Raw genomic sequence first — 27210 nt, forward strand, 5'->3', positions numbered from 1 at the left:
TACGCCCTATTCCCAGCAGGAATAATCTTAAACCTGGAACGCCCTAAACCCGATTATCCTAAACCGGGAACACCCTAATCCGCCCTGGTCCTTGAGCAAGGTCACCTACATGCAATGTCACTGCAAAATGTCCTATTTCCATGAGTCCTTCCACTAAGCAACATGGGGTACGCTGGCAAGGAAATTGTCATACCTACTTGGCTAATGGCTCCCAGCAAAATTGTATATATCATCCTGATTCAGTTTGGGCAAATCATATGACTCTAGAAATTTGTTGATGCCTTCAATACTTTCTATTTTATTGGAGTACAAATATTCAAAATAATTTCTAATTATCTTCTGTATTTCTGTAGTGTCTGTCATGGTATTTCCTTTTTCATTATGGATGTTATTAATTTGAGTTTACTCTCTCCTTCTCTTCATTAGCATGAATAAGGGTTTATCAATTTTATTTATTTTTTGAAAGAACCAACTTTTTGTTTTGTCAATTTTTTCATTGTTTATTTTGTTTCAATTTCATTGATCTCAGCTCTGATTTTAATTATTTCCTGTCTTTTATTGCTTTTGGTCTCTTAACATCTTTTGGTGTTGATTTGTTCTTCTTTTTCTAGGGCTTTGAGATGTAATGTTAGGTCATTTATTTGTTGACTTCTTCTTTTAAGGAATGAACTCCATGCAATGAACTTTCCTCTTAGTACTGCCTTCATAGTGTCCCAGAGATTTGAATATGCTGTATAAGTGTTCTCATTTACCTCTAAGAACTTTGGTGTCTTTTGCAACCCATTGTTCATTCAATAACATATTATTTATTCTCCAGGCTCAAAGTCCTCTTTCTCAGATATCAGGATAGAAACCCCTGCTTGTTTATGAGATCCAGGTGAATGATATAATTTTTCCCCTTTGTCCCATAGGCAAAGACATCCCAGACTACCCTTAGTCTGTGGATGTCTTTGCCTATGAGGTGAGTATCTTGGAGACAGCATATTGTTGGGCTCTATTTTTTAATCCAATCTGCCAGTCTATGTCTTTTGATTGATGAATTTAAGCCATTTACATTCAGTGTTATTATTGAAATATGATTTTTATTCCCTGTCATTTTTATTTATTTCTGATTTTCAATTTGAATTATTTTCTCCTTTGATTGACTATTGTTTTAGTGTAGTTTCTCCCTTTACTTGTTTTTACTTTTATTTTTTATTTCTTTTTCATGAAATATTTTATTGAGTATTATAGTGCAGGCTTTCTAGTTGTGAATTCTTTTAACTTTTGTTTATCATGGAAGGTTTTTATTTCATCTTCAATTCTGAAGCTTAATTTTTCTGGTTATTGTATTCTTGGGTGGCATCCATTTTCTTTCAGAGCTTGGAATATATTATTCCAAGACCTCCTAACTTTGAAGGTCTGGATTGAGAAATCATCTGAGATCTGGTTTGGTTTCCTTCTAAATGTGACTTTTTATTTTTCTCTGGCTGCCTTTAAAATTCTATCCTCACTCTGTATGTTAGGTATTTGCATAATATTGTGCCTTGGTGTGGATCTGTTGTAATTTTGTATATTTAGGTTCCTGTAATCCTCCCATATCTAATTTTTTATTTTGTTCTTTAGGTTTGAGAAATTTTCTGATATATTTCATTGAAAAGATCATGCATTCCTTTGATTTGTCTCTCTGAGCTTTCATGTATCCCAATAAATCTTAAATTTGTTCTTTTCAGTTTATCCCATATTTCTTGGAATTTCTGTTCATGGTCTCTTAATGTCTTTTCTCAATGGTTAACCTTATTTTCAAGATTATGTATTTTTTTCTTCATTGCATGAAACTCTCTTTCAAGTGGTCTAGTCTCTTGGTGATGCTTTTCATTGAATTTTTAATGTGGTTTATTGATTTCTTCATTTTGAGGATTTCTGCTTGATTTTTTTCAGAATCTCTGTCTTTTTTGAAGTGATCTTTAATTTCCTGTACTTTCTCTCTGAGGTAATTGGGGTTTCAGTTGGAGAGAGATAGCAGTGATCAAGGGAACAAAAAGAGATTCAAAAAAAACTGAAAAAGAGATTAAAAAAAACTGAACAAAAGGAGATTCAAACCTTAATTATGTGCTGTGGTGGGCTACAGTCTGATAATTTTCCATTGGTCAAGGCCATGGTTCCAAAATATATTTGTTCTTGCAAATGACCCAGACTGCCAGTAAATCATGGAAAATTTGTTCTGGGGACCATTGAGTTACTCATGTAACTGGAGCTATCATCCTGACCTTCTAGTTCAATCTGGAATCATGTTAGTGTGAAGAACTTTGGGTGCTTGGGGTGCTTTCACTGCTGAAAGAGTACAAGGGTAGTGTTGAAGAAACCACACACCAGCTCCAATGTAATCAACATGTCTACATTCAGAGATGAGTGGAATCTGACCCCAAAGTTCAGGCAGTAATGGTAAAAACATAATATGAAAAGAGAGATCCCATTCATCACCCATCAGACATCTGCCAGCCCACGTGAAGAGTATGTGTTCTTCAGCAAAAGCAGTCTTAGAGTCCCTGAAAAGTAACCTAGCACATGGTGATCCTAACTCCCATATCAGAGGTGTGATCTAGTGGGAAACTAATAATGTATTTCCCAGCTAGGTGACCTCCAATATTAGTAGTTTTTAAGTGGACTAAAAATAAATGAAGCTGAAGGGTTCAAGTTTTTCCCTGGTGACAATTTCATCCTGTGTAAACATTCTGTTTCTGTGGCTTTATCGGGGTCTCATGATGGGTGTGCTGGAAAGAGCACCAAGGTAGAGAAGTAACATGCCGTGCCACAGAGGGCAACAGTTCACTGTGCCAGGGCTTTACTTCATTGTCCAACTCTTCCGAAGCACCCTGGGGTTCCTAAGCTCAGAGGACTGATTCTTTGCTCTTGTCACCTGGCCTCCTGGGAGTGGGGCAGCTGCATGAGCTCTCAGTTTAAGCTGAACAGCAAACAACCCTGATGTTCTCTTCCAAGAAGCTGTCACTTCTGAAAGCCACTCTTTCCTGCCTCCAAGTTGTGTACTTGGCTCCTGGCTCCAGAATCTTCCAGGACACAGACAAGGCCATGTTCTTATCTAAAGATGTGTTTTCTCCATATCCTGGTCTTACTGATTTGTGACAAACACATTTAGTTGTGTAATTTACAGAATCTCCCAATAGAAGCCTGTGTTCTCAACTCTGCAAAGGAAGCCTAAGAGGAAGGAGGCCCATTGTAGGCATGCTCCAATGCAGTGCTCATGAAACAGTGTGAGAGACCCTAGGAGGCTTTCTCAAGGGCAGATTCCTAAGTCCTCTCTTCAGATATTCTGGTTCACATGGTTGGGTCTTGGTCCAGGAATCTGTGTTGAACAATCTCTGGAGGCAACTGCCACACTGAGGGCATTTGTGTCGGGGGCTGCCCTAGCTGGTCTTGGGAACAGGCCTAGACGTAAGCACAGGTGTTAGAAATGGCCACTCAGCTAGGACAGAATGTGATGCTGCCTGCAAATAGGCCTTGCTGAAGGGCTGGATCTGTGGTTCTGAGGGGGCCAGGGAGTGTCCACCTTCTCCCTCCTTCTCTTCAGAGCTGTCACTTCTTAACCCAGTCCTCTCTGCCTCACTTCCTGCCCCCACCCCACCCTCTTCCCATTCCCGGGGAAAGTACACACCTAAGTGCCTTAATGAGTAAAATCAAAGAATCCGAAGGCCTATTGGGAGAGTCAGACCACTGTGCTTTGGCAGGTGCCAAAGCCTGGCTGTTGAAGTCCTGATTCTATAGTAACTGTCCACCTACTGTAGTACTTCCTTGTTTTTCCACACTTCACACAGTGTGGAAATCCACAGGCTTTTCTATAGGTCAGCTTTTGAAAAATTATAATCAATTTTTTTCCCTTAGTGTAAAAGTAATATATACTCTGTAGAAAATTTAGAAAATGAACTAGATGCAGTGGGCACATGCCTATGATCCAGCTGCTTGGGAGGCTGAGGCAGGAGTATTGCAAGTTCAAAGCCAGCCTCAGCAACTTACTAAGACCCTGTCTGAAAATTTAAAAAAAAAAAAATTAAAGTAAAAAAAGGTGTGTGTGTGGGGGGGACTGGGGATGTGGCTCAGTGTTTAAGTGTGTGCACACGTGCGCGCGCACACACACACACACAAAAGATTAGAAAAGGCAGATAAGCAAAAATTAAAAAACAGAGAGACGAATGATATACTACCACCCAAATGTAAGCTACGTAATATTATCTGGTCTTTGCTTATATGTTCACATATTTATTTTGGTCTTATAACTTGCTTCCCATACTTAATGTATAATGAAAATTACTGCATTTAAATATTCTTCTAATATAGTATTTTAATAGTTGTAATACTTATTACATTTCATATTCCTTTTTATTTAACCAATTCTCTATTGTGGGACATTTAGTTTCACCTTGTTTTTAATTATAAACAGTGCTTTGGTGACTCCTTTTTAAAATCATTGTGAATTCCTATTTCCCTAGAAGAACTTGCTAGAAGTAGGTCTGAATGACTAGGTCTTCTCTGATCCCTGTGTACCATCTATGTTAGCAATTTCCTCTATTAGTGCAGTTTCAGCTACCACCTGTGAACTGTTAATTTCTAAATCTTGTCCCAACCCTGCTCCTGAGCAATACAGATACATCTGTAGCTGTGCCTTTTGGATTTTCCCTTGAAGGTCACATAGGTACCTCCAGCTTAATCATATCTAAGAACAAACTCAACATCTTCTTTTCAATGAACTATCTCTTTTTTATTCCCTATTTTTGTCATTATTCTCCTGGCCACTCAAGCAGGAAACAAATCTTGACATCCTTCTTCCTCTCTTGTTTCCCTTATATCAAATAAAATGCCAACTTCTGTCCACATCTCCACTAGTTCAAATCTCAAGGTTTATCTCAAATAACCTCCTCGTAGAAAGTTTATTCTTCTCTTTCCTGCCAAACAGGACCCCCAAAGGAGAAAGAGAAGACAAAGGAATTATTTATTTGAAGAAATAATGGCTTTAAAGAATTTCCAAACATGATGAAATTTACAAACCTACAGATCTAAGAATATCAGTGAACCCAAAGCACAAGAAAGCACATGAAAAAAGCAAAGCAAAAAAAAAAAAAAAAAAGCCTGCCTGCCTTAAGGAACATCATAGACAAATTATTCAAAATCAATGCTATAAAAGTATTTAAAATTGCCTGAAGGAAAAAGAAGTCCAATAAAGAGTGACAGCAAATGTCTCATAGAAACAATTCATGCAAGCCTGGAGGGAAAAAAAAATGTTGACCCTAGAATTCTATAACCTGAAAAAATATCTTTTTAAAACAAAGGTCAAATAAAGACATGTCAGACATATAAAAGCCAAAAGAATTCATCCTAGCAGTACCACACAGTAAAAAAAGTTTAAAGGAAGTCTCTCTGACAGAAGAAAAATGCTACCAGATGGGACCACAAATCTACATAAAGGAATGAAAAGCACTGGAAATGGTCCTTAAATGAGTACATATGTCATTTTAAAAAAATATTCCTCACTTTACAAGAGAATTAACTGCTTAACCTAAAATAAGAGTCACAGATCAGAGTCTTCAGAGAAAGAATCTGCAATCTCACTTGAAATTTGGGTTACTTGTAAAAGTTATAATTGGTGAGAAGGCCAGGAATATAAATCAGGTGTTCGATGCCACCTAACTGAATGATGACAGATACAAAGCTCCTTTCTAACAGATGAGGAACAAAGCGACTCTTTCTCTGGTTTCCAGGTCAAATACTTTTCTTCTTCTCAGCCCTTCCTCTAGGCATGGCTTGCTCTCACACACCTCATGATAATATTTGCACAGTGATTTATAGCTTGCCAACCTTCCATGTCGGTTACCTCACTTGATCCTGAAAACAACTAAAAGAGGCACATCAGTCAGGGAATTGCATCTTCCTGATTTTACAAATGCAACAACTGAAGCTCAAGTCCCAGATAAATTTCACAGGGTTAGAGAGTAAATAGCCTGCTGAAGACAAGAACTGAATTTCAGTCTTCTGACTCCAGACCTTGGGCTCATTTCACCATCCCTGTGCTGGAATTTCACACTTTTGGGCAGCATTCATCTTGATTTTAAATTATTTGATCATAGCCAAAATCATGATTATTCCAAGGAACACAGCAACCTCAGGAAAGCAAAGGTATAGTTCTTCCAGTTCACTCTTGGGCACATTCCTTCTTTGAAAGAAGAAAAACAAAGTCCTGAAAATGTCATACCTATCCTTTGCCTACAATGCACTTTGGAACAATTAGAGTCACCAAAGTCAGTTCCATTAAAACTGTGAACAAATTAGTCAAAGTGGGAAAACAGAGGGATTACTGCAACACCAAACAGAGGGAAGAAAACACAATTTATCCATGAATGGATTCTTGGTTTCATAGTGCAAGAACTTTAAATGTGAGGATAGTAAAAGTGCTGGTTATTCCTAATTTATATTGAAAATGATTTAACCACAGTGCTTAGTTTGTAGAGGCAAATTCTTTCATTCAGTGAACATTTATTTCCTTCTCCTCTCAGCTTTGTGTGGTCACTGTGCTAAGTGTTGTGGCTGGAAAAGAGAGAAAGAAGGAGATGCTGGCTCCAAGTTGCTCACCACCAGGGAACCAGGAACCTGATGTACTATGAACTATAATGGAGATGTATCCTAGGTTCTAGAGTAACTAAGAGATGAGGAAACAGGCCAATTCACTAAAGAATCATTCTCCAAAAGCTAATTCACTGAAAGCCTGTCTGCCAAATGATCAAAGGAGAGAATGCCCAATTTACAGAATTTGCCTAATTTGCCAGAAACTACTTTTAAGCAATAATTTCTTAACATTTCAATATATACATAGATGCATTCTTTTTGGTACTCATTACATCTGCCATTTTGCTAAGCACTTTACACACTGTCTCATCTTATGGAGTCATTGTGCATAGAAGTAATTTGGCCATGTACAGTCACTGGGTAGACCTGAGATTTAAAACCAAGTTTGTCAGTGTCCAACATCTGCTATCTCAACAGCTTCTCTATACAACCTACCTTATAGTATCTACTGGTTTGGGGGAGCTGGAGATGTAGCTCAGTGGTAGGATGCTTGCCGGCATATAAGTAGCTCTGGGTTCAACCCACAGCACCACTAAATACATAAATACCTACTGAGTTTTGGTTATGTGCTATATACACCATACCAGGGACTCTATGCACTTGAGTTATAACACTCATTATTTACAACTCTGTTAGGTTTTACCTAACATTTTTCAGATAAGAAAACAGATTCAGAGAGAAAGTACTATAAGTCATTTCAGGATTCTTACCTGTTTAGGATCCTCCTGTTAACTTCCTTGCCATTCCACGCCATTCCACTAAAGAATAACACAGTCACAGCAATGTCATACAAAGCCCAACCCAATGCCTCTCTGAGCTCAACTCCCACCTTCCTCACATTATTCAAACTCACTGTTTCTGAACACACCAAGCATGCTCCCACAGGTCCTCTGCCCAGGATTTCTCCCTTCATCTCCTTCAGGTTTTGCATGTCCCTTTAATAAGGCCTTTTGGTGGTGTTTAAAATGACACCTTGCCCAACCCCACCAATCATCTGTCTCCCTCTGCTAAAATGAGATCAGGGGTCTTTCTCTTTTTAGTGTTTTTTCTATACAACATTTCTTGCACTTGGAACAAAACACATGCTCCAAATACATTGCTTGAATTAAACTTTTGCTCCAGATTATAGAGAATTGTGAAGTGGATATTGGACACTAAACTAGATATCCTTGAGGCCACATTCTCCATTACATTACATTGCCAATGATGCCTGGGAGAAGGTGCGTGCTGGTGAGCTCAAATTTGGGAACATAGACTTCTTAGGACTCTTGAGGTGACAGGGTGGACACACTTGCAACTTTTCTGTAGAGTTTAAAACCACATTTTTATCAGTAAGTGAAAGTTGAGAAAGTGAGGCAAGAGGGCCCAAGCCAGGACACAGGATAGGATGGAAACAAAAAGAGGATGTGGGTAAAAGAGCTGTAGGAAGAAATGAAATGGACGGAAAAGACATGTGAACAGTAAAATGTCTTGAAAGCCATATATGTGCACATAGATATATCTATGTTGTTTAAATTTTACTTTATTGCATTAAGAACACTTCATGAGATCTGCTCTAACAGATTTCTAATTGTACAATACCATTGACTATGTACTATAAATTAATTGCCTTATTCATCTTAATCAAAACTTTATGTCCACTGATTAGTAACTACCCATCATTGCCCTCTCCCACAAGCCCCTGGAAGCCAACATTTCACTCTTGAATTTTGTAAATCTATTTCAGATACCACTTGTAAGTGGAATCATGCAATATTTCTCTCTGGCTTTTTTCACTTAACCATAATATCTTCAAGATTCATTCGTGTTATATTACAGAACTTTTTTAAGGGCTGCATAGTATCCCACTTTATGTATATACTACCTTTACTTTATTGATTCACCTATCAATAAACACTTTGCTTTCACTGGTTATTTCCATGTCGGTTACTGTGAATGGTGCTGTGATAAATTGGGAGTCCTTCTCTATTTGGGATACTGATTTCAACTGTTTTGGTGTAACATCCAGAAGTGGGATTGCTGGATCATATGGTCATTCTGTTAATTTTTTGAGGAATCTCCCCACTTTTCTCATAGCTGCTGTACCACTTTGCATTTCCACCAACAGCATATATTCAGATATTTAATATACTCTCACCACTAACAAAACTCTAGCAGGAGTTTGACTACTGTTTGAGTCAGCCTTTTTTGCTGCTGTAACCAAAAGACTTGAAAAGAACAATTAGAAGAGGAAGTTTATTTGGGGGCTCATGGTTTCAGAGATCTCAGTCCAGAGATGGCCAACTCCATTGCTCTGGGTCAGCAGTGAGGAATAACATCATGGCCAAAGTGTGTGGCAGATGATAGCAACTGGGAACAAGGCACCCAGGAAGCAGAGTGAGAGTTCCTCCACTCTACAAGGAGAAAATATACCCAAAGTCATGCCCCCAGGGACCCACCTCCTCCAGCCACATCCTATCTGACTCAATTATCATCCAGTTAATCCCTAACAGGGATTAATGCACTGATTAGTTAAAAACTACCCAATCATTTCCATTCTAAGATTTTTTGCATTCACACTTGGAACTTTTGGGGGACAACTCATATCTAAACCGTAGCTAACATTTATTTATTGCTTAGTGTGGTCCTTAACACAGAATTTAATCACTACAAAAATTTGGTAGATCTCATATGAGGCTTCCATTTCAGTTTTTATGCAGATACAAGTGAGTCCAGAAGACTCATCCTTGATTCTTAAATATTCTACCACTATAGATATCAGAAAAAGGTCTTGCACTATGGGAAACTGGGTATATTCCCAGATATTTCCCTTCTAAAATAAGCTGGTTTTCTGTTTGGTATTGAGTTTACAATTCTACTCTCCCTTTCAAAGATGTGCACTTCTCCATGTGTTCATATGGTGTATATAAAGTCACTACTGCTGGATTCTTAGCAAGATGAAAGGTTTCCAGGGCAAAATTTAAATTGTGGTACCCATAAATTGCAGTTTGCTTTCTCTTTGGTTCCCCAACCTCTTTAAAAGCTGTATACATTCAAGATGTGCAACATGCTCTTTTCATATACATAACAAAGTGATCACTACTCCATCACTTTCTATGGCTACCTGTGTTGTGGTAAGAGAATACCCACTTAGAAATTCACGTATATATAAACTATAGTCCTTGCACTACACCATCAGATCTCTAGGTTTATTCATTGGATGTCTAGACTTATTGGTTTCCCTCTGATCTGATCAATCAACTGACGTATTTTAATTTGAATTATTCTTCTTGAAGTAATTCATCACCTAGTGAAAGGATCATAACACAAAACCACCGGTTGGTACAGTAATCACATTTTTTTAGCAAACCATCAACATTAGATATTTCTGGCCTGATTCAAGAAATATCTTCACTTTAACTTCAAGCAGTAGTCCTCCATTATTGGATTAAAAATGCTTCCAAAATAAGCCTAGCTTTGTATCCATACATTACAGGAGTCTGAGTACAGTCACACACCACATGCTTCTTTCAAGCAGACTACATATATTACCATCGTCTCGTAAGATTCGAATGGAAGTGAAAAACGATCACCTGGTAACATGCTGTAGCTCTTGGAACATCCAGGGCAATGCAGTGTGCATTCGTCTGCAGCCAATGCTGATGTAAACAAATCCACCAATTTGCCAATCATGTAAAATAGCACAATTATGTACAATAACCCTCGATAATGACTAGATTACTGGTTTATGTATTTACTACACTTGTTATTTTAGAATGTATTCCTACTTTAAAAAATTTATGCTGACAGCAGCTTTGTATCTTGACTGTAATCAAGAGGCACACTGAGTGACTGGCCTATACCACCAAGGTTTGTGGGAGCACACTCTGATGTTCATACAAGGAAATCACCTCCCTAATCACTTCTAAGAATGTATCTGTCATTAAGCTCAGGTATGATTGTATATTGTAACAGAAAATTTGGATTTTATCTACAAAAAAAGTTTTGAAAAATGACAATAGTAAATATTTAAGAGATTTATTAAAGCATCTTATCACAAAGATGGAAACATACAAATTAGAAACATGCAATCATCATCTTCCACGGTCCAGTCAAATGTTATATATCTTTCCTGTTTTTACAGCTAGCTGAAAACTTCAGATCTTATACCCAATTCACTCATCCTGAATACTGAATTCAATCTTCCTGAAATTATCCAGGGCAGCAAATAACCAAGATACAAACCATTATATAAAGAAAGTGCAAAGTTAAAAAAGGAAATATGTGGAGAATACTCCCTCCCCACCCCCAGTTAAAGGCATACAATGGCACTTTGTTCTTTTTATGCTAGATTGTCTTTGAAAAGTATTAAATTGTAATAGTCTTAACAAAAAACAAAAAGACTTAATGAATGTCCAAAAAGCTTCTTAGTGTTTGAAAATAAATGCTTAGACAAAAGACAATGTATTTCATATCAAACAAGTTTGAAGAGCCCTGTAATGCAGCACTCTGTAAAATAAACAAGACAAGAAGCTGGTATAGGGTTTATTGACAGAGGCAGAGCGTCTTCAGGCAGGTAAGTAAGGAGGCGGTGGTTCCTTCTCAGGCATCTTCACTGCCATTTCGTAGGTTGGCAAAACATACTAAAAAGACAGAAAAAAACTACATGAAATTTGAAATTCTTTCTGAAATGATTTTCAGCTTTCATACTATCTCCTAATAAAGGTACACAAACCTACAGAGAAGAGCAGAAGAAACTGTTAGCTCAACAATTCCCAGGAATAGAGATGCCTGAAAAACAGGCAACTTTCCACGCAACTGAGATCTGACCTATGTTTGCTAGACATGATGGATTAAGGCTGGAAACAACAAGAATTTTAACTGATTCTGACCAACTCTGAGGCAACAAGGATTTCTTGACAGGCAGTAGTTGTCCCTGCTCTCCCCTTGTTCCAATAAAGAATCAGTGCCAATGACATCTCAGGAATTGAGGATTTGAGTGGCAGGGCCCCACTGAACCACACTATAGGAAGCCTCCAGTAAGACGCTGGAGTCTGTTTCATCAGAATCTGTTTGTAGTCAAAGGAGCATGAACCTCCACCATATCCTCTAGGGTGCCAGGCATATCTTTATAGGGAGGTGGCATTCTAACCTTGTGTTGAAAATCTGGAAAGATAGTTTGGTAGCAATTAGAGGGCTCTGAGACACAGTCCTCCTCAACAGACTCCAGAACCCACCAGTCATTGCCCCATAGACAGATTAGCTCCTCCTTGGATCACAGGGTTTGGTTTTTTTTTTTTTAACAATGTAAATTTCAGTTAACAGTATTCTAATCCATCCACAGAAGCCCCACAGGCTAAACGAGCTTAGCACAGTTGTTTCTATCTTATGCCGCCCACAAACACAGCACTCACGGGGACCACTAATGAATAAACTTAACAGACAACTGGACACAATGGGCAGTGTAGGGACTGTCTAGCCTGTGTACCCAGGATTCCAACTGGGAAATGCTAAATCCTATGGAATTTAAGCTATTCATGCCCCAAACCAGAGTCATGGCACAGAAAAGAAAGTTAAACTTCACATTCTTTTGGAACCATTAATAATGGCTAGCATTATTTTAACATAAGAAACAGCAGTTAACCTGTGGAGGTGCTTCAAAGGCAGGGTACACAGCAATCTCTGGCACATTTCTGTTGTTGATATATTTGTAGCAGTTCCAAACACAGTTAATTAGATAAGCCTGAAAAGATAGAGAAAAAATTTACCAGAAACTCAACAGATTACATTTTAAGAATACAAACAAAAGCTGGGTGTGGTGACATGGCTTTTAAATGCAGGTGACATCCAACACTGTCCCACCATGTTCTCCATCAGAACCTAGCACCAGACAGGCCCTTTTCAACTCCTGGTCCTCATTTAAATGTCAGAAGTTTCCTAAAGAAACTAGAGTTGGGGTTTCAACTTAGGTCTATTAACCCCTGTGTTGCAAAGGAAATTCTGAGGTTGTGAATGCTGGAAATTGTAACAGATTTCCAATACAAATCATGAACCACTTTCAAAAACAGAAAAGTTTCTTCACTTGTGGAATTATCTTGACACTTTCAACCCTTCTCTGGCAACAAGACAGAGGATGCTTCTGGAAGCTACCTCTACTACTTTTAAACATTGTCACCATAAGTCCTCAAGCTACTGTGTCCTCTGAGGAGATAAGGCAATGAAAAGGTTATAATAGGCAGTGTTAAGTCTCACCAGCTACCTACAGATTTAGCAACTTACCTTAAAAATGATAAATACCACAAAGAATACAAGAACAATGAATAGCAGGCAGCTGGAGTCCAATGCCAAGAGGTCATCTTTGTAGGGAAAATCAGGCTATTAAAAAACAGACATACACAAGCAATTTACAATTCAGTCAGGGCACCTGGACTCTGTAATAATCTAGGGAGCATTTTAAGAAAACAAACAAAAGCTGGGTGTGGTGATGCATGGCTTGGGAGGCTAAGGTGGGAGGATCTCAGTCTCAGCAACCCAGCAAGTCCCTGAGTAATTCAGGATTACTGTCTCTAAATAAAAAATTCAGGATGTGGCTCAGTGCTCAGTGCTGGGTTCAATCCCCAGTACCAAATAAGATAAAATAAAAGGCACCAAAGTCAGAAGTGATAGTCTAATAAAACCTTATAAACAGGCTTCAACTCAAAGTGCTTTTAAGTCCCATTATCTTTAATTACTTTAAAATACACTTGTTTAAATATCCAGAATATTCCTTAAATAGTCCAAACTAAGCTTATTTTCTCCTAACTTTCTATAAAGTAATATGAAGATGTTGTCTGGGATAATGAATTAAAGCTGTCACACAGTCACAATAAGAACTTAGACTGATACTGTATAGTGGGGCAGGTGACACTGGGCTGAAGTGGCTAAGTAAGACTTTCCTGAAAGAGTTTTGAAAGGAGGTGTGGAATTTGTTTTTATAGCTAAAAACTATAAATGCCTATAAAGACAAAACACCATCGTGCTGGTATTTGGTAGAATACAACCTCCTATATGGAACCCAGGATTTGTCCCTAGGTCAGTAAAGATATACCTAACTCCATTAGGCAGTTAGTCCTGGAGAAAATAACTTTTCTGAAAGCAGTTTGTCTCAACTCTTCATCAGGCAAAAAGAAGGCACTCCACAGGTCAAAGAGCCAGGCACAACTATACAATTTACTGTAGACATACTATGTTCTACTGAGAAGGATCAGCTATATTCATTCAAATACTCAACCTTGGCTGTGAGCAAAGCAATGAGCTAAGTGTGGGGAGAAAGCATTAGAAAAGAAGAAGTCAGGATTTATAAGCTGGCCAACAAAGGCAGTACATGAGATTAAGTGAATCAAATAGAGGTGGGGAAATGGTGGATAAAAGGAAGAGCAAATTCATTTTGTACCTTTGCATGTATTGAATGTAGCCAGTGCGTGGGAGAAGGTTATGCTAAGGTTGTTAGACTAAAAGGCTGGGGCCCCACTTGTGATTTTTTAAGCCAGAGATGACATGACCAGAGAACAGTTCTTAAGAAGCTTCTAACTACAGGTGATCAAGCCACAGGCCTTCTCCTCAGCTACTCTCTTCTGCTTCAACATCTGCTGCTTTCTCACCTGCCATCTGTGTACAGGCCACCATGGCCATCTCTCAGTTCCTTGACTGTATCATGTTCCTTCTTGCCTCAAGGACTCATATTTCTCTAAAACATTTTCATCATCTCTCTGGACTCCACACCTCCTTTCAAAACTCTTTCAGGAAAGTCCTACTTGGCTACTTCAGCCCAGTGTTACCTGCCCCACTATATAGCATTAATCTAAGTTCTTATTGTGACTGTGTGACAGCTCTAATTCATTATCCCAGACAACATCTTCATATATCTTACCCCAAACATATCGTATGTTCCCTAAAGTGAGGGAAGTCAACTTTGTGTTCACACCATTCACCAATGGTGTCTGGCATAGGGCTAAGAACATCATAGGCACTCAGCTGTTTGCTATGAATGTCTATAAAGACAAAACACCATCATTTAATGAGCACCAAATACGGTCAAATTATTATACCTGTAGTATATAGTTAAAAAAAAACCACTGAATTACTTCTTCTGCATGACCCACCTTTAAGAATTTGCAATACTGTACTGTATTTTCATCTTATCAGGTTTTAACATAATACTTTAAGACACTTGAAAAAACATGGAGGTACTTAAAAACAGAACCTAAGGATATCTCAGAATAGCAATTAAAATATTTTACTTAAAATAAAAAAAATAGTTTAATTAACACACACTTACTAATTGATCCAGATATTCTTTGATTCTTGGCAAATAAGTGAGAGAACTGATAGCAACCAGGCAACTGAGAACAAAGTCAAAAAGCCGATAACAGAAGAATGGAATCAGCCAACCCACTTGATACTGCAGAAGAAAATGAACACAGATTTTTAGCAAATGTATGAAATAACTAAGCAGATTCAGTAAAGTTCAAACTCTAAAAGCTGAAAAGACGGCATACTTACAGAAATTGCTCCATATACCAGCATTGAACTGATGATAAACATAAGAACAGAGACGGCAAAAAGGACACAGGCATTATCTAAGAAAACAAAAACAAATATCAATTAAGCTACTTATACAACAAAACAAAATACTTAATTAAAAAAACAAAACGTTTTACAGTTAGCCAAAGGGTTAAAATGTAAATATTTTCAAAATTAGCTATGAAAAGATCAAGGGCCAAGCAAGACAGGAAAACAACAAAACACACCTAAGTCTCAGAATTAAAAAATGAATCTTGAGAAACTCATTTAAGTTCTTATTTGTTAATTGCTGCAATAATCTCTAATATTTGTTTAGGGTGCACAAGAACTACGTGGTCTGCTAGGAAGACAGGTGTCTATGCCTTTACAAGTTCAAAAATCTGAAGATGTGCAAACAGGAAAATACAATACAACATGGCAAGTGCTGTACCAGAAGCAGCAATGATGAACTTGGCCTCGAGAATCATGAAAACATATGAAAGAAATGACGTAAGTTTGGTCTTATGACATGAATAGGGTTTAACTGGAAGGAAAACCTGGTATTTGCTGTATTAAACAGAAAACTACAGCTGCTACCTCTTGCCTCAGGTAAAATGTCACCTGAAATTCAGTTTTCCATTAATTCCTCCTCCCAAACATTTAAATTCATTACTCCTGCACTCTGGCTTCTCTGTACATGCAGATCTATTTTCTTCTTGGTGCCTCAATTCTTTCTCCAGACTGTTCCAACCCTCCCTCTCCCACGTTCACTAATTTTTTCAGAAAGGACTCAAACCACACTTGATTTTTTATTTTTCTGGCACACATCTATAATTAATTTTGTAACTACAGAGAGATATTAAGAAACTGAAGGACATTAGTAATGATGATTAAAATTACTACTAAATTTTCATATCACTGGATACATACATATATATATACACACACATATGTAATCTCACCACTGAGCAGTACAAACATCCTCAGTATTTGGCACTAAATATCAGATCTCTTATCTTTTCTTGAGGAATATTGAATAGCAGAATACTAAGGATTTAAAGGACTTTTCTGCTGTGGGACACAGAATGTCACTTATAAGAATTCAGTTATAAACAAAATGTGAAGTTCAACAGGATATTGGTATTAACAAACTTTGAAGTTTAGAATTCAAATAATCCATTTTTAAGAATCTGTTATGGGAAACTGCATGCTTATTTTGATTTCTGAAGTTCTGAAACAATGATGTTCAGAATCCTTCACTGAATTAATAAATAACAAGGCATCTAATGCCTGCAATGACAGACATTCCAGTACTTGTGAATTAATAAAACAAACAAAACATAAGGGTTAAACAAAAACTTCAGGATTCCAACCACTATGACATTCAGGTTCTCCCCGTAGCTAACACATTTCCAAAGCAAAAGTGGATGAGGTTAGATGCATATTTGAAAAAGAGCTTGCATATGTTGTGAAAGTGATTAGTATATACTGACTGCCAATCCTGTTTAGCTGAGTAGAAATAATCACAAAAATCATTATTTAAAATTGGTCATCAAGTCAATGATCAGTAATTTATTGGGTTTGTGGAAAAGCCATCCAAAGAAACAAAAACTATCATACAGCTAAGAACTATAAATTTTTATTCTCTTAAAAATGGGAGCTTTAGTACAATTATAATCAACAAAAATATAATAATGAATGCCATCTGATTTCCTTTAAAGCAGTTAGAATATTCACGCAATATGAGGTAAACCCACGACTTTACAGATATAGCCCAGTAAGCATTTCAATAAACATTAAATCCTTTTTCTAGGTCTCATTTTTAGAGAAACATACATGCCAGAGTAAATGATGACATTGGCAGGTTAATTAAAATTTTATGACCTAGAGTAAAATTTTGAAATTATAAAAAATAGCTGAAATTTTTTACTGTTCTTTTGGGTTTTCAAATAAAAACAGACTATTGGGAAAAAATAAATGCCAAAAAGGACTATTTATAATATGTTCTTATTATTTCTCCTACCACAGTTGACAAAACAAAGAATTTAATCTAAGAAGAATCACTTTTTAAAAAACCATTGAAAAATCATTTCTTAAAAAATCACTTTCAAAAGCCAACAACGGGTTAGTTGCTTTCGTACTACGTTATATGACAGTCACAAAATTCTTCTTGGCTCCTGGAAAATGAAGTTAGCCCTGTAACAATACAAACCTTCATTAATGGACCATTGAAGGCCATAAATGTAATGTAGCTCAGAACTTCACATTAAGAGGTAATACAACTAAAACTCTGAGAATTAAGATCCTATAATATAACATATACATGTAAATGGGAAATAATTTGTATTATATGTATTTTGTAATAGTACATTTGCTCCATGGGCAAATCTCCCATACCAACTACATTTGTTGGCTAGACATCAAAGATTTACAGTTCATTTTTATTTCTCTCTTCCTCCTGTAAAGGTACACAACTCACAAAAATGTAGTAGTCCATTAAATCTTCTGACATAAATGCTTACCAAAAATCTTTGAAAAAACTCACCAAAATACTTTCCTGTGTCAGTGAGTAGTTTAAACATCACTGAGCTTACATTAACCTTATTATGCAACTTATTTAACCTTTTGAAGCATAATTTAATCAATCTTCCTCTAAATAACATATACATACAAATTAAACTGGCTTTATAGATTTTTAGAAGGGAATATTTTGTTTTCAACTAAATACCTACCGGCCATTCTCTCAGATGAATAGTAATTTCCAATGACTTCATACTGAATGTTGACAGCTGGCATTGAGTTTGGATGAGTCACCTCTACAGTCAGTAAAATTGCCATCAACAGGTTTACCACCTGTGAAAGATAACATTTTATCAAATACATTACTATTGAAAAAGTCTTTAGCAAAATTTCTAGATGTTGTTCCACATTGAAAATTGTTTTAAAGTAACAAAGATAAAAAATGGTAGGGGCCAACCTGAGATAAAGGATATGCAATTACCACTATGAAAATAATTTAAAAATAAATTATTTTATCAAGTACAGATTTAATATTAAAAGATATGATGCTAAACCCTATGTTAATATCAATACACCAGAATAAAATGGCACAAAAATTAAAACTAGGGAATTATTACAAACTTTTCCTGTTCAGAGGCACAAATTCATTCCTACATGAATCTCAGAATTTCTATGTCTGAAGAAGCTACAGTTGATTTAGATGCCTGAAACCACTCCACAGCATCTCTAGCCACTGCCAAGAGAGCTCATTTCCTCTGGAGATCAACATTCCTTTGGAGTTGCATAATAAGGCTTTCACTATGCCACTTAACTTTCACCTACTGGTCTTAATTAATTCTATGATTTTTGAGTCAATGTGCTCCCCCAAATACTGTCTTTTCTAGAATAAACATTTAGGTCCTTTAATGATTCCTCTACCTGGCATGTTTTTCTGCTACTCCACTATTTCTCTTTTGCACTCCTCCTTTCATAAGCTCTAGTTTGAGGCACACACTATCAAAATGAGCTAAGATCAAGCATCATCAGAATACAAATCTTAGCTCCCCATTCTAGCTAACAAATTTCAATTAATGCAACATGAAATTGCACTGGCTTTATAAATTTACTGAATATCAGGTAAGAGTTAACTCCCTAAAATATCTAGCTTTTTCCCACACTTGACCCTGCTAAGCTACCAGCTGTTAACTGATACGTACAGATGGATTCAGAGGCCCAAGTACAGGTTTTAATGTATTTGTAACTGAATTTCATTTTATTACATTCTTGTCCATCATGATTTTCTGGATTTGGATTTTGACATTCTAAACATTTACTTTCTCAGCTTTCTGCATTTGATTATATGATCAGCACTGCGTTTAAGCGCTCAGAATCAGTCCTGTTAATGATTCAATATAAAAATCTTATGAGGATGAGAATTTGCCTTCTCTAAAGTTTACGGGCTTTACCACTGAGCTACATCCCCAGTCCTTTTTAATTTTTTATTTTGAGACAGGGTTTCACGAAGTTGCCCAGGATGACCTTGAACCTGCCATCCTCCTGCCTCCCCTCCTGAGCTGCTGAGATTTCTGATTAGAACCATTATAATTGAGCTGAGATGATAATCTCACTGTGGTTTTGATTAGCATTTCCCTGATGATTAGTAAGGAAGAACTTTTTTTTCATATATTTTTTGGCCATTTCTAGATCTTCTGGGAAATAACTATTCAGATCCTTTTTCCATTTTTAGATTATTTGCTTTTGCTGTTGTCTGAGTTCCTTATGTATTTTGGATATTAAATCTCTTATCAGTTTGCAATTATTTTCTCCATTCTGAATGCTGTCTCTTCACTCTGTTGATATTTCTTTTTGTAGTTTTTATTTGATGTAATTCCATTTGTTTTTCTTTTGTTGCCTGATTACATTCTTGTCCAAAGCATTGTCCAGACTGTCAGTGTTTTCCCGTATTTTCTTCTAGTACTTTTATAGTTTCGGGTTTTACATTTAAGCCTCTAATCCATTTTAAGGGTTTTTTTGTTTGTTGGTTCATGGTGAGAGTTAGGGGTGTAATCTTATTCTTTCATATGTGGACATCCAGTTTTCCTAGTATCATTTATTGAAGGTTGTGTTACCCAGATGTGTTCTTAGCTCATTGGTTAAAAATCACTTGGCTGTTAAGTGTGTGCACTTATTTGGGGGTTTTTATTCTGTTCTATCAGTCTGTTTCTATTTTTATACAGTACCACGATGTTTTGGTTACTACTGCTTTGAAGTATATTTTGAAGTTGAGTAGTTATCATGCCTCCAGCTTTGTTCATTTTTGCTCAAGACTGCTATATGATCTTTTGTAGTTCCATGTAAATTTTAGGATTTTTCCATTTCAGCGAAAGATGACATTATTTTAATAAGGGTTGCATTAAATCTGTAATGGCTTTAGCAGTTTGGACATTTTAACAATACTAATTCTTCATAAACACAGGGAGTCTTTCTATTTGTTTTCTCTTCAATTTCTTCCATCAGCATCTTATAGTTTTCACTGTTGAGGTCTTTCACCTTGGCTTTTTGTTTTGTGTAGCTACTGATTTTTCTAAATTGATTTATATCATGAAGCTTTAATTTAATTCTAAAAAGTTTTCTCAAGGTATTTATGATTTTCTACATATATGACTCTGTCATCTGCAAACAGGGACAATTTGACTTCCTCCTTCCCAATTTGTATGTTCTTTATTCCTTTCTCTTACTTGACTGCCCTAGCTAAGACTCTTCCTACTTCACTGAACTAAAGGATTAAAGCAGGCATCCCCATCTGGCTGCAGATCTTACCATCCAGCATGTATTAGCTGTTGGTTTATCACATGTGGCCCTCACTATGTTGAGGTATTTTCCTCCTATACCTAATTTGTTGAATTTTTATAATGAAAAGATAATGAATTTTATCAAATGTTTCTGTATCTATTAAAACACTCATTACGGGTTTTGTCCTTGATTCTGTTGATATATCACACTTAACTGATCTATCTGCAGGCTGAACCATTCTTGCATCTGTAGGATGAATCCACCTGATCACAGTGAATTAATTATCTTTTAATGTGCTGATGAATTTGGTTTGTGTTTTGTTAAGAATTTTTGCAATGTTTATCAAGAACACACTCTGTAGTTTTTTTGTGAGCATCTCTATCTCATTTTGATCAAGGTGATACTGACCATGTAGACTGAGTTTGGCAGAATTCCTTTCAATTTTCTAAAATAATTTGCAAAGAATTGGTATTAATTCTTCTTCAAGCATTCTACAAAATTCAGCAGTGGAACTATACAGGTCCTAGACTTTGTTGAGTCTTCTTATTACTGACTTAATGTCATTAATTGTTAATCATCTCTTCAAGCTCTATTTTCATGGTTCAACTTTGGTAGGTCATATGTTCAAAAAATTATTCATTTCTAGGTTTTCCAATTGGCATACAGTTGTAAGAGTCTCTTGTGATCCTTTGTATTTTTGTAATATCAATTGTAATGTTTCCCTTTTCATCTCTGATTGAGTCTTTTTTTTCTTAGACTAACTAAGGCTTTGCCAATTTTGTTTACCTTTTCAAAAAAATCAACTCCTTTTTTTGGTCTATTTTTGTCTCTATTTCTTCTCTGATCTTTACTATTCTCTTTTTCTACTGGCTTTGGGTTTAGTTTGTTCTTGTTTTTCTAGTTCCTTGAGAGGTAACGTTAGCTTTTTTGAGAATGTCCTACTATCTTGATATAAGCATTTACTGCTATAAATGTACCTCTCAGCACTGCTTTTGCTGCATTCCATAGGTTTTGATAGTTTCCATTTTCATTTGTTAAGAAATGTTTTCATTTCCTCACACCCAGGTTGTTCCAGGAGAATGGTGTTTAATTCTCATGACTTCCATTGTTCCTCCTATTATTATCTCTAGTTTTATGGACTGTCAATAGGAAAGGTTTTTTTTTTTTTAATTTTGTTTTAATTAGTTACACATGACAGTACAATGATCTTAACATATCATACATTTGAATCAGATGGGGTATAATTTCTCATTTTTCTGAGTGTACAGGTAGCAGAATCACATTGGTCATGCGGTCACTTATATACATACAGCAATAATAATGTCTATTTTATTCTGCTGTCCTTCCTTTCCCCCCTTCCCCTCCCCTCCCAGCACTTCTCTCTACTCAATCTAATGTGACATACTTCTTTTTTTTCCTCACTTTGTCATACATGTGTTCTGTATAACGATGAGGGTCTCCTTCCATCTTCCGTGCAATTCCCCTTCTCCCTCCCTTTCCCTCCCACCTCTCTTCCCTATTTAGTGATAATCTTCTTCTTATGCGCTTCCTCCCTACCCCATTTTGGGTCACACCCCCCCCCTTAAATCAGAGAAGACATTCAGGGAAAGTTTTTTGATAGGATTTACTTTTTAAAAATTTGTTAGGACTTGATTTGTGGCCCAACATATGATATATCCTGGAGAATGGGGTACTTTAAAAAAAATCATTATTTTAAACAATATACTGCTTCAGAGCACCATGATAAGGGTTTTACAGGCAGAGAGCACCTCTAGGAGAACAGTCTACAAAACTAAGCAAAGAAGTGCTATTTAATAGAGACTAAAACTATCTTAAGAAGAAAATTTTAATGTATACAAAAAAGTATTGTTGTGGGGCTGGAGTTTGGCTCAGTGGTAGAGCACTTGCCTGACATGTATGAGGCCCTTGGTTCGATCCTCAGCACCACATATAAATAATTTTAAAAAAAGATTCATTGGCAACTAAAAAAAAAAAATATTAAAAAAGTTGTTGTTTATTCTGATGTGAGAAATAAGAAAAAAGATAATCATACTAATGTTTAATAATTATATACAGTAGGTATTTAGAAACTTTGCCAAGTACACAGTGAGGAAACCAGATCCCCTCTAGCTAGGAAGTACAGAAAGTTTTACCATAAAAATATTTGAGCTAACCATTAAAAAAATATCTGGAATTAGCAAATGTTGTCAATAGTTGAGGTGGGTGATAAGTAAACAGAGACTTCTATTTCTCTACCTTTGCATGTCTGAAAATTTCCTAAATAAAGTCTTTAAAAAGCGATTTGGGGAAGAGCAGTTCAGGGGAAGAAAGAGCATGTTCAATGGCACTGAAGCACAAAACAGCAGGTGCAAGGGAAGACACTAGTTTCAAGCTCTACTTAGAGGAGTTGGGTGAGGACTGGAGAGGACACTGCTTGAGGCAATCTGTCTTCACTTCTCTCCCAAGTACCTAAAATTAGATTATTTACAGAGATGCTCATGAAAAATTAGCTACATATTAAGTCTTCCCAAGACTTAACATTACAAATGGATTTAATATTCCAAGACTTAACATTACAAGTTCTCAAAACATGTTCTTGTAGTATACTATTAACTGTAAAGAAGGAAACTTTCTGCAGCTGATTTTTAAGCCCTTTTAAAATCATTCAATAAAAATTTGAGCCTATACCTCATTAGAAACTTGTTTAAAATAATCTGGTTTCAAATTATTTAATAAACAACAGAAAAAACAATTTTAGAACTGCAAGAATTTAAACTTGCACTCATTCTGAAATTTCTTCTTAACCAGGCATTAAGCCAGGCATGCTTTTTAAATCTGAAACACTTAACATTAACACTTCAGGACCAGTACATCTGGCACACGTAATTGGTCCTGGCTTTCTCTATGTCCCACAGAACTATTCAAAAACTGTACAATTAATATCTCAGTAGACAGAGTTATAGTCGCCTTAATACTACATTAGTAGAAGCTATAGCTAGAAAGCAATGATACTGGGTCAGACAGAGCCATTGACATAGTCTCTAGTCGCGGCAGAAGGGGGCTGCAGTTTCAAGTTCCAAAAGCTTGAAAGGAATCATAACCTCAAAAGCCTTGGCCCAGGTAAACTGAAAAGATTCATAAATATTCTTATAGTGCCTCACCTGGAATGAAAAAAGAGCTACCATGGAGGCTAGGGAGTTAGGGAGGGAGAAAGGGTACCATGACAAAGTAGTAAAGGAAGGAAGTGACATCCTACCTCACTAGGCCCCATCTTATTTTTTCAGTCTTAATAAAGTGTGGCAAAAAAATGCAGTTTGGACAAATCCTCTTTGTTTAGAGGTATGGGACTACATCTAAATGTTATTTGTGACCCAACTGGGTAGAAATTATCTTTATATGGCTATGGTACTGAAGTTACACTTTTGAAAGTCACCTGCAGTACTGTAAGTAAACCACCAATGACCTTTTTCCAGTTCTTAATCTGATTACAATTTGATATCACTGATCATTATCTCCTTCTCCTTTGTAATAACAAAGTGCTCTAAAGTGCTTTGAAATAACAAAAACATCTTAAGGGCAGATGTCGTGTTCAAGACAACATTTAGCAAGTAACAGAAATACACAAGATTACACAGGGCTCCTGACTTACTACTGTGTATCTACCAAAACTTTCACACTGAAAATGGTCAATAAATCTTTTATTACTTCAAGACAGATCAATTGGTTTAAGTGGTTTACAACTGCTACTAACCTGAAAAGGTCCATGCAAAGTAAGAACACCTAGGGCAAGTTTTAAAAATTGTGAAAATAAAGCATGGAACAAGATCTTCAACTGGGGGAACAGATTTAAATTCGCTCCCTATTTTATTAAGAATAAATTCCCGTACTAAAGTTTTACTCTCTGCACCTTGAGTTTCCTATTTACAACTTCTACTTCATCCTGCTCTTCTTTTCAATTTTATAAGCTAAAGTCGACAGTGTAAAAAAATCTGCCTGGAAGAGAGTGGAAAGAAATACAGCCAATTACATTTGGATGGCTGAAATAGGGACCACAGTTATTTTCTTCTTGAGGAGTTAGAAGTCCTTTGTTCTTTTGAGTGGAGGCAAGGATCTGAGAAACAACAGGAAGTTTGCAGGAAGAGTCCCAGGCTGTTGGATGGACTCTTGCTAAGCAGGGGGGCAGGTCATTTTCTGGAGGTAATGGGGGTGGGGTAGAGTAAGAGACCAGATAATCCTAAAGGTTTGAATTATTCATTTAGGGGAATGGAATACAGAGTTTAAGGACAAACAAAAGAAATTAAGGATTCAGCCCCTTAGCAAATTGGAGAAGAAACAAAAGGAAGTTAGAAATACAACCTAACTGACTGTTATTAACTATTTGATGTCCAGTATTACAAATCAGTTAAAATAAGAGCCAGTTTCTGAATGAAATGTGATATAATTATACAATACCAATAACACACCTTTCTGAATACAAAAGTACAAGAAACGTGAAAATAGGCTTAGCACAAGCAAATAAACCTACACATTCAAGTTTTGCTATTTTCTTTTAAAATGTACATTAAAGAAAATTGCAAAAAAATAAATAAACAACAGGACAGTCAGGAACAATGTGGAGGTCAGATAGTCCCTTGAGGGCCAAGAAACAATATCTGCCTGCCTGAAAATGATTTTCATCTGGTGTTTGCCCAAACTGTTACTAATGATTTCAAGACGCTGCGTGGGAAAGTAAGTACAGAAAAAGGCAAAAAGGAGTCTGGGATCAATTTCTCTTTTTTTGCAGTTCACATAATTATCAAAAACTGCACAGTATCACCAATACCACTTCCTCCACCCACACACAAAATCAGTCATTAGGGAAAGTAGCTGAGTCGACAACATGCTAGTCAAAGCATCAGTAAAGTCGTAATAACTTAAAACTACCTAAACAGAATCACATTTTTAGACGTCACAGGCAAATAGCTTTAATATGAACGGATACTGGAAAGACTGATCAGAAATCACATAAGTATTACTAGTGAACCACTTAATCAACAGCATTGCCCATCTGGTTATGACAGAATCATAAAGATCTTGCAAACCAGAGAATGCCTGCATATTGTGGCCAGAATAGAACAGGCTCTCAACAAAATGTTTCACAAAACGGGGAGCATCTGGTAAGAAAAGCAGGCAGGGGTTGGCTGCACCAGGGAAAAACTGATCAAGTGTAAATCCTGGCAAACTGGTATCACCGCCAAGAGCTCTCAAACAAATTCACAACAGAAGCCTTTCTGCTTACATCAAGGTCCAGGACACAAATAAAACTGGGTTAGAGATGGAGCTTTTTGCTTTCCCATCAGACTAGTAAATGTCGAACGAGGCTGCACACATCACTACTTTTTTTTTTTTTTTTTTTGGGGGGGGGGGATTCCAGGGAGGGGCCGGAGTTCTAGCTCATGGAAGAGTGCTTGCCTTGCATATGAGGCACTGGGTTCGAGTCTCAGCACCATATGTAAATAAATAAGGGCCCATCAACACATATATATTTAAATTCCAGGGAGCACAAGGTGCGGAGGGAAGAGGGAACTGCCTTTCAGATGGCGGAAGTACAAAAACAATGACCTAATTCCCACCGAAATTTAGCAGCCCCCTCCCTCCATCCGCCTAGCCCCGTCTCTCCAAAGCCCACGTTCCTCAACTTCTTGCCACGGAACTATCTCTTGGACAAGTCTCTCTCAAGGTCCCCAGACTCGATTAAGAGACAAAGCATTTAAAACAGGAGGGAAAAAAAAAACTCCCCCTCCTCTCCCGCCCCACCCAACACCCCGGTCCCCAGCCCCACCCCTCCCGATTCGCCCGGCGCCCCCCATTTCCCGCACATGCGCACTTCCCCGGGCGGCGAGGCCCTACCCGCCAGCCCGCCCTTACCATGTACCAGGTCCCCAGGATGATCGTCCCGGTGCGGACATGGCAACAGCCGCAGCACCGGGTGCTGTAGAACCGGTCGCTGCGGCTCCGCTTGAAAGTCATGGACACCATCGGGTATCTCGCGGGCCGCGTTCTTGGCCAGTCCCTGACAAAAGCTTTCCGCCCAGCGATTGAACCCAGGGAGCTCAGTCACAGTCTCCAAAGGCAAACGACGCGTCTTCAAGCCCGCCCCTGGTCCGGGCCCTTGCCAGGTCTTTCGCGCCTGCGCACTGAGCACTGAGCGCCACTCTCGCGCGACCTTCGCTTATCAGTTGTTCTTCCACCTTCCGCTGCCCGTAAGCCAATGAGGAACGGTGTATGGACCGCGTCTCCGATTGGGGAAAACCTGGAGATTGACAGGACCTCACGCCCAATAAGAAGGGCTACTCGCCTTAGAGGCTTGCGGTCGGTGAGGGCAAGGGCTGCCTTGTGAGTCTAAGGTAGTTTGGGTTGATGGCAACCTGGTAGTTCACCATCCCTCAGAAAGCACCGGTAAGAAACATCTAATGAGAGGAGGGAGAAATTCGATGGAATGGATGGCAGAAAGTGGGCATAAGAGCTTTTCTGAGCGTTGTTGTCCTTGCCACGTTGTCTTTGTCACGGGACTAGGCCGCTCACGTGACCTGTGCGCGCGGCTCGATTGTTGAGCAGGAAGAGGGCGGTGCCTGTGGGGAACCCTGGAGCGGCCCTGCGCGCTCTCGCTGAAATTAAGGGCTTCCCGGAGGATAAAGGTTTAGAATTCTTCCCGCCCTTGCTCGTTCTGAAACCACCTTGGTGCGAGCAAAGAAATACCATCCCACCCTGTCAAAAGCAAAAGATTAAAGCAAACGAAAGCAAGAT

The 27210-nt window shown here is 37.6% G+C and overlaps 1 protein-coding gene across 1 annotated transcript; it reads right to left on the minus strand.

Annotated features, from left to right (window-relative positions):
* Nucleotides 1-10613: 10613 nt before the first annotated feature.
* On the minus strand, nucleotides 10614-26600 carry Laptm4a (lysosomal protein transmembrane 4 alpha). The gene is made up of 7 exons (XM_027937833.2): nucleotides 26332-26600; nucleotides 17865-17985; nucleotides 15133-15209; nucleotides 14909-15031; nucleotides 12871-12966; nucleotides 12236-12334; nucleotides 10614-11234 (listed from the first exon to the last, which is right to left on the minus strand). The coding sequence occupies exons 1-7, from the start codon at nucleotides 26440-26442 to the stop codon at nucleotides 11160-11162; spliced, it is 702 nt and encodes a 233-aa protein (XP_027793634.1). The 5' UTR covers nucleotides 26443-26600; the 3' UTR covers nucleotides 10614-11159.
* Between the last annotated feature and the right edge of the window lie 610 nt (nucleotides 26601-27210).

The sequence above is a fragment of the Marmota flaviventris genome, chromosome 14 (genome assembly GCF_047511675.1).
Source record: "Marmota flaviventris isolate mMarFla1 chromosome 14, mMarFla1.hap1, whole genome shotgun sequence".
Taxonomy (NCBI): Eukaryota; Metazoa; Chordata; class Mammalia; order Rodentia; family Sciuridae; genus Marmota; species Marmota flaviventris.

Excerpts from the sequence above, each read along its gene's own strand:
- Laptm4a (XM_027937833.2), bottom strand. The coding sequence starts at position 26,442 with ATGGTGTCCATGACTTTCAAGCGGAGCCGCAGCGACCGGTTCTACAGC. Across the intron at positions 12,967-14,908 it reads AAGAATATCTGGATCAATTA|CCTGATTTTCCCTACAAAGA; the intron begins GTAAGTGTGTGT and ends GTTTTTTAATAG. Across the intron at positions 12,335-12,870 it reads TGGTATTTATCATTTTTAAG|GCTTATCTAATTAACTGTGT; the intron begins GTAAGTTGCTAA and ends CTATCTTTTCAG.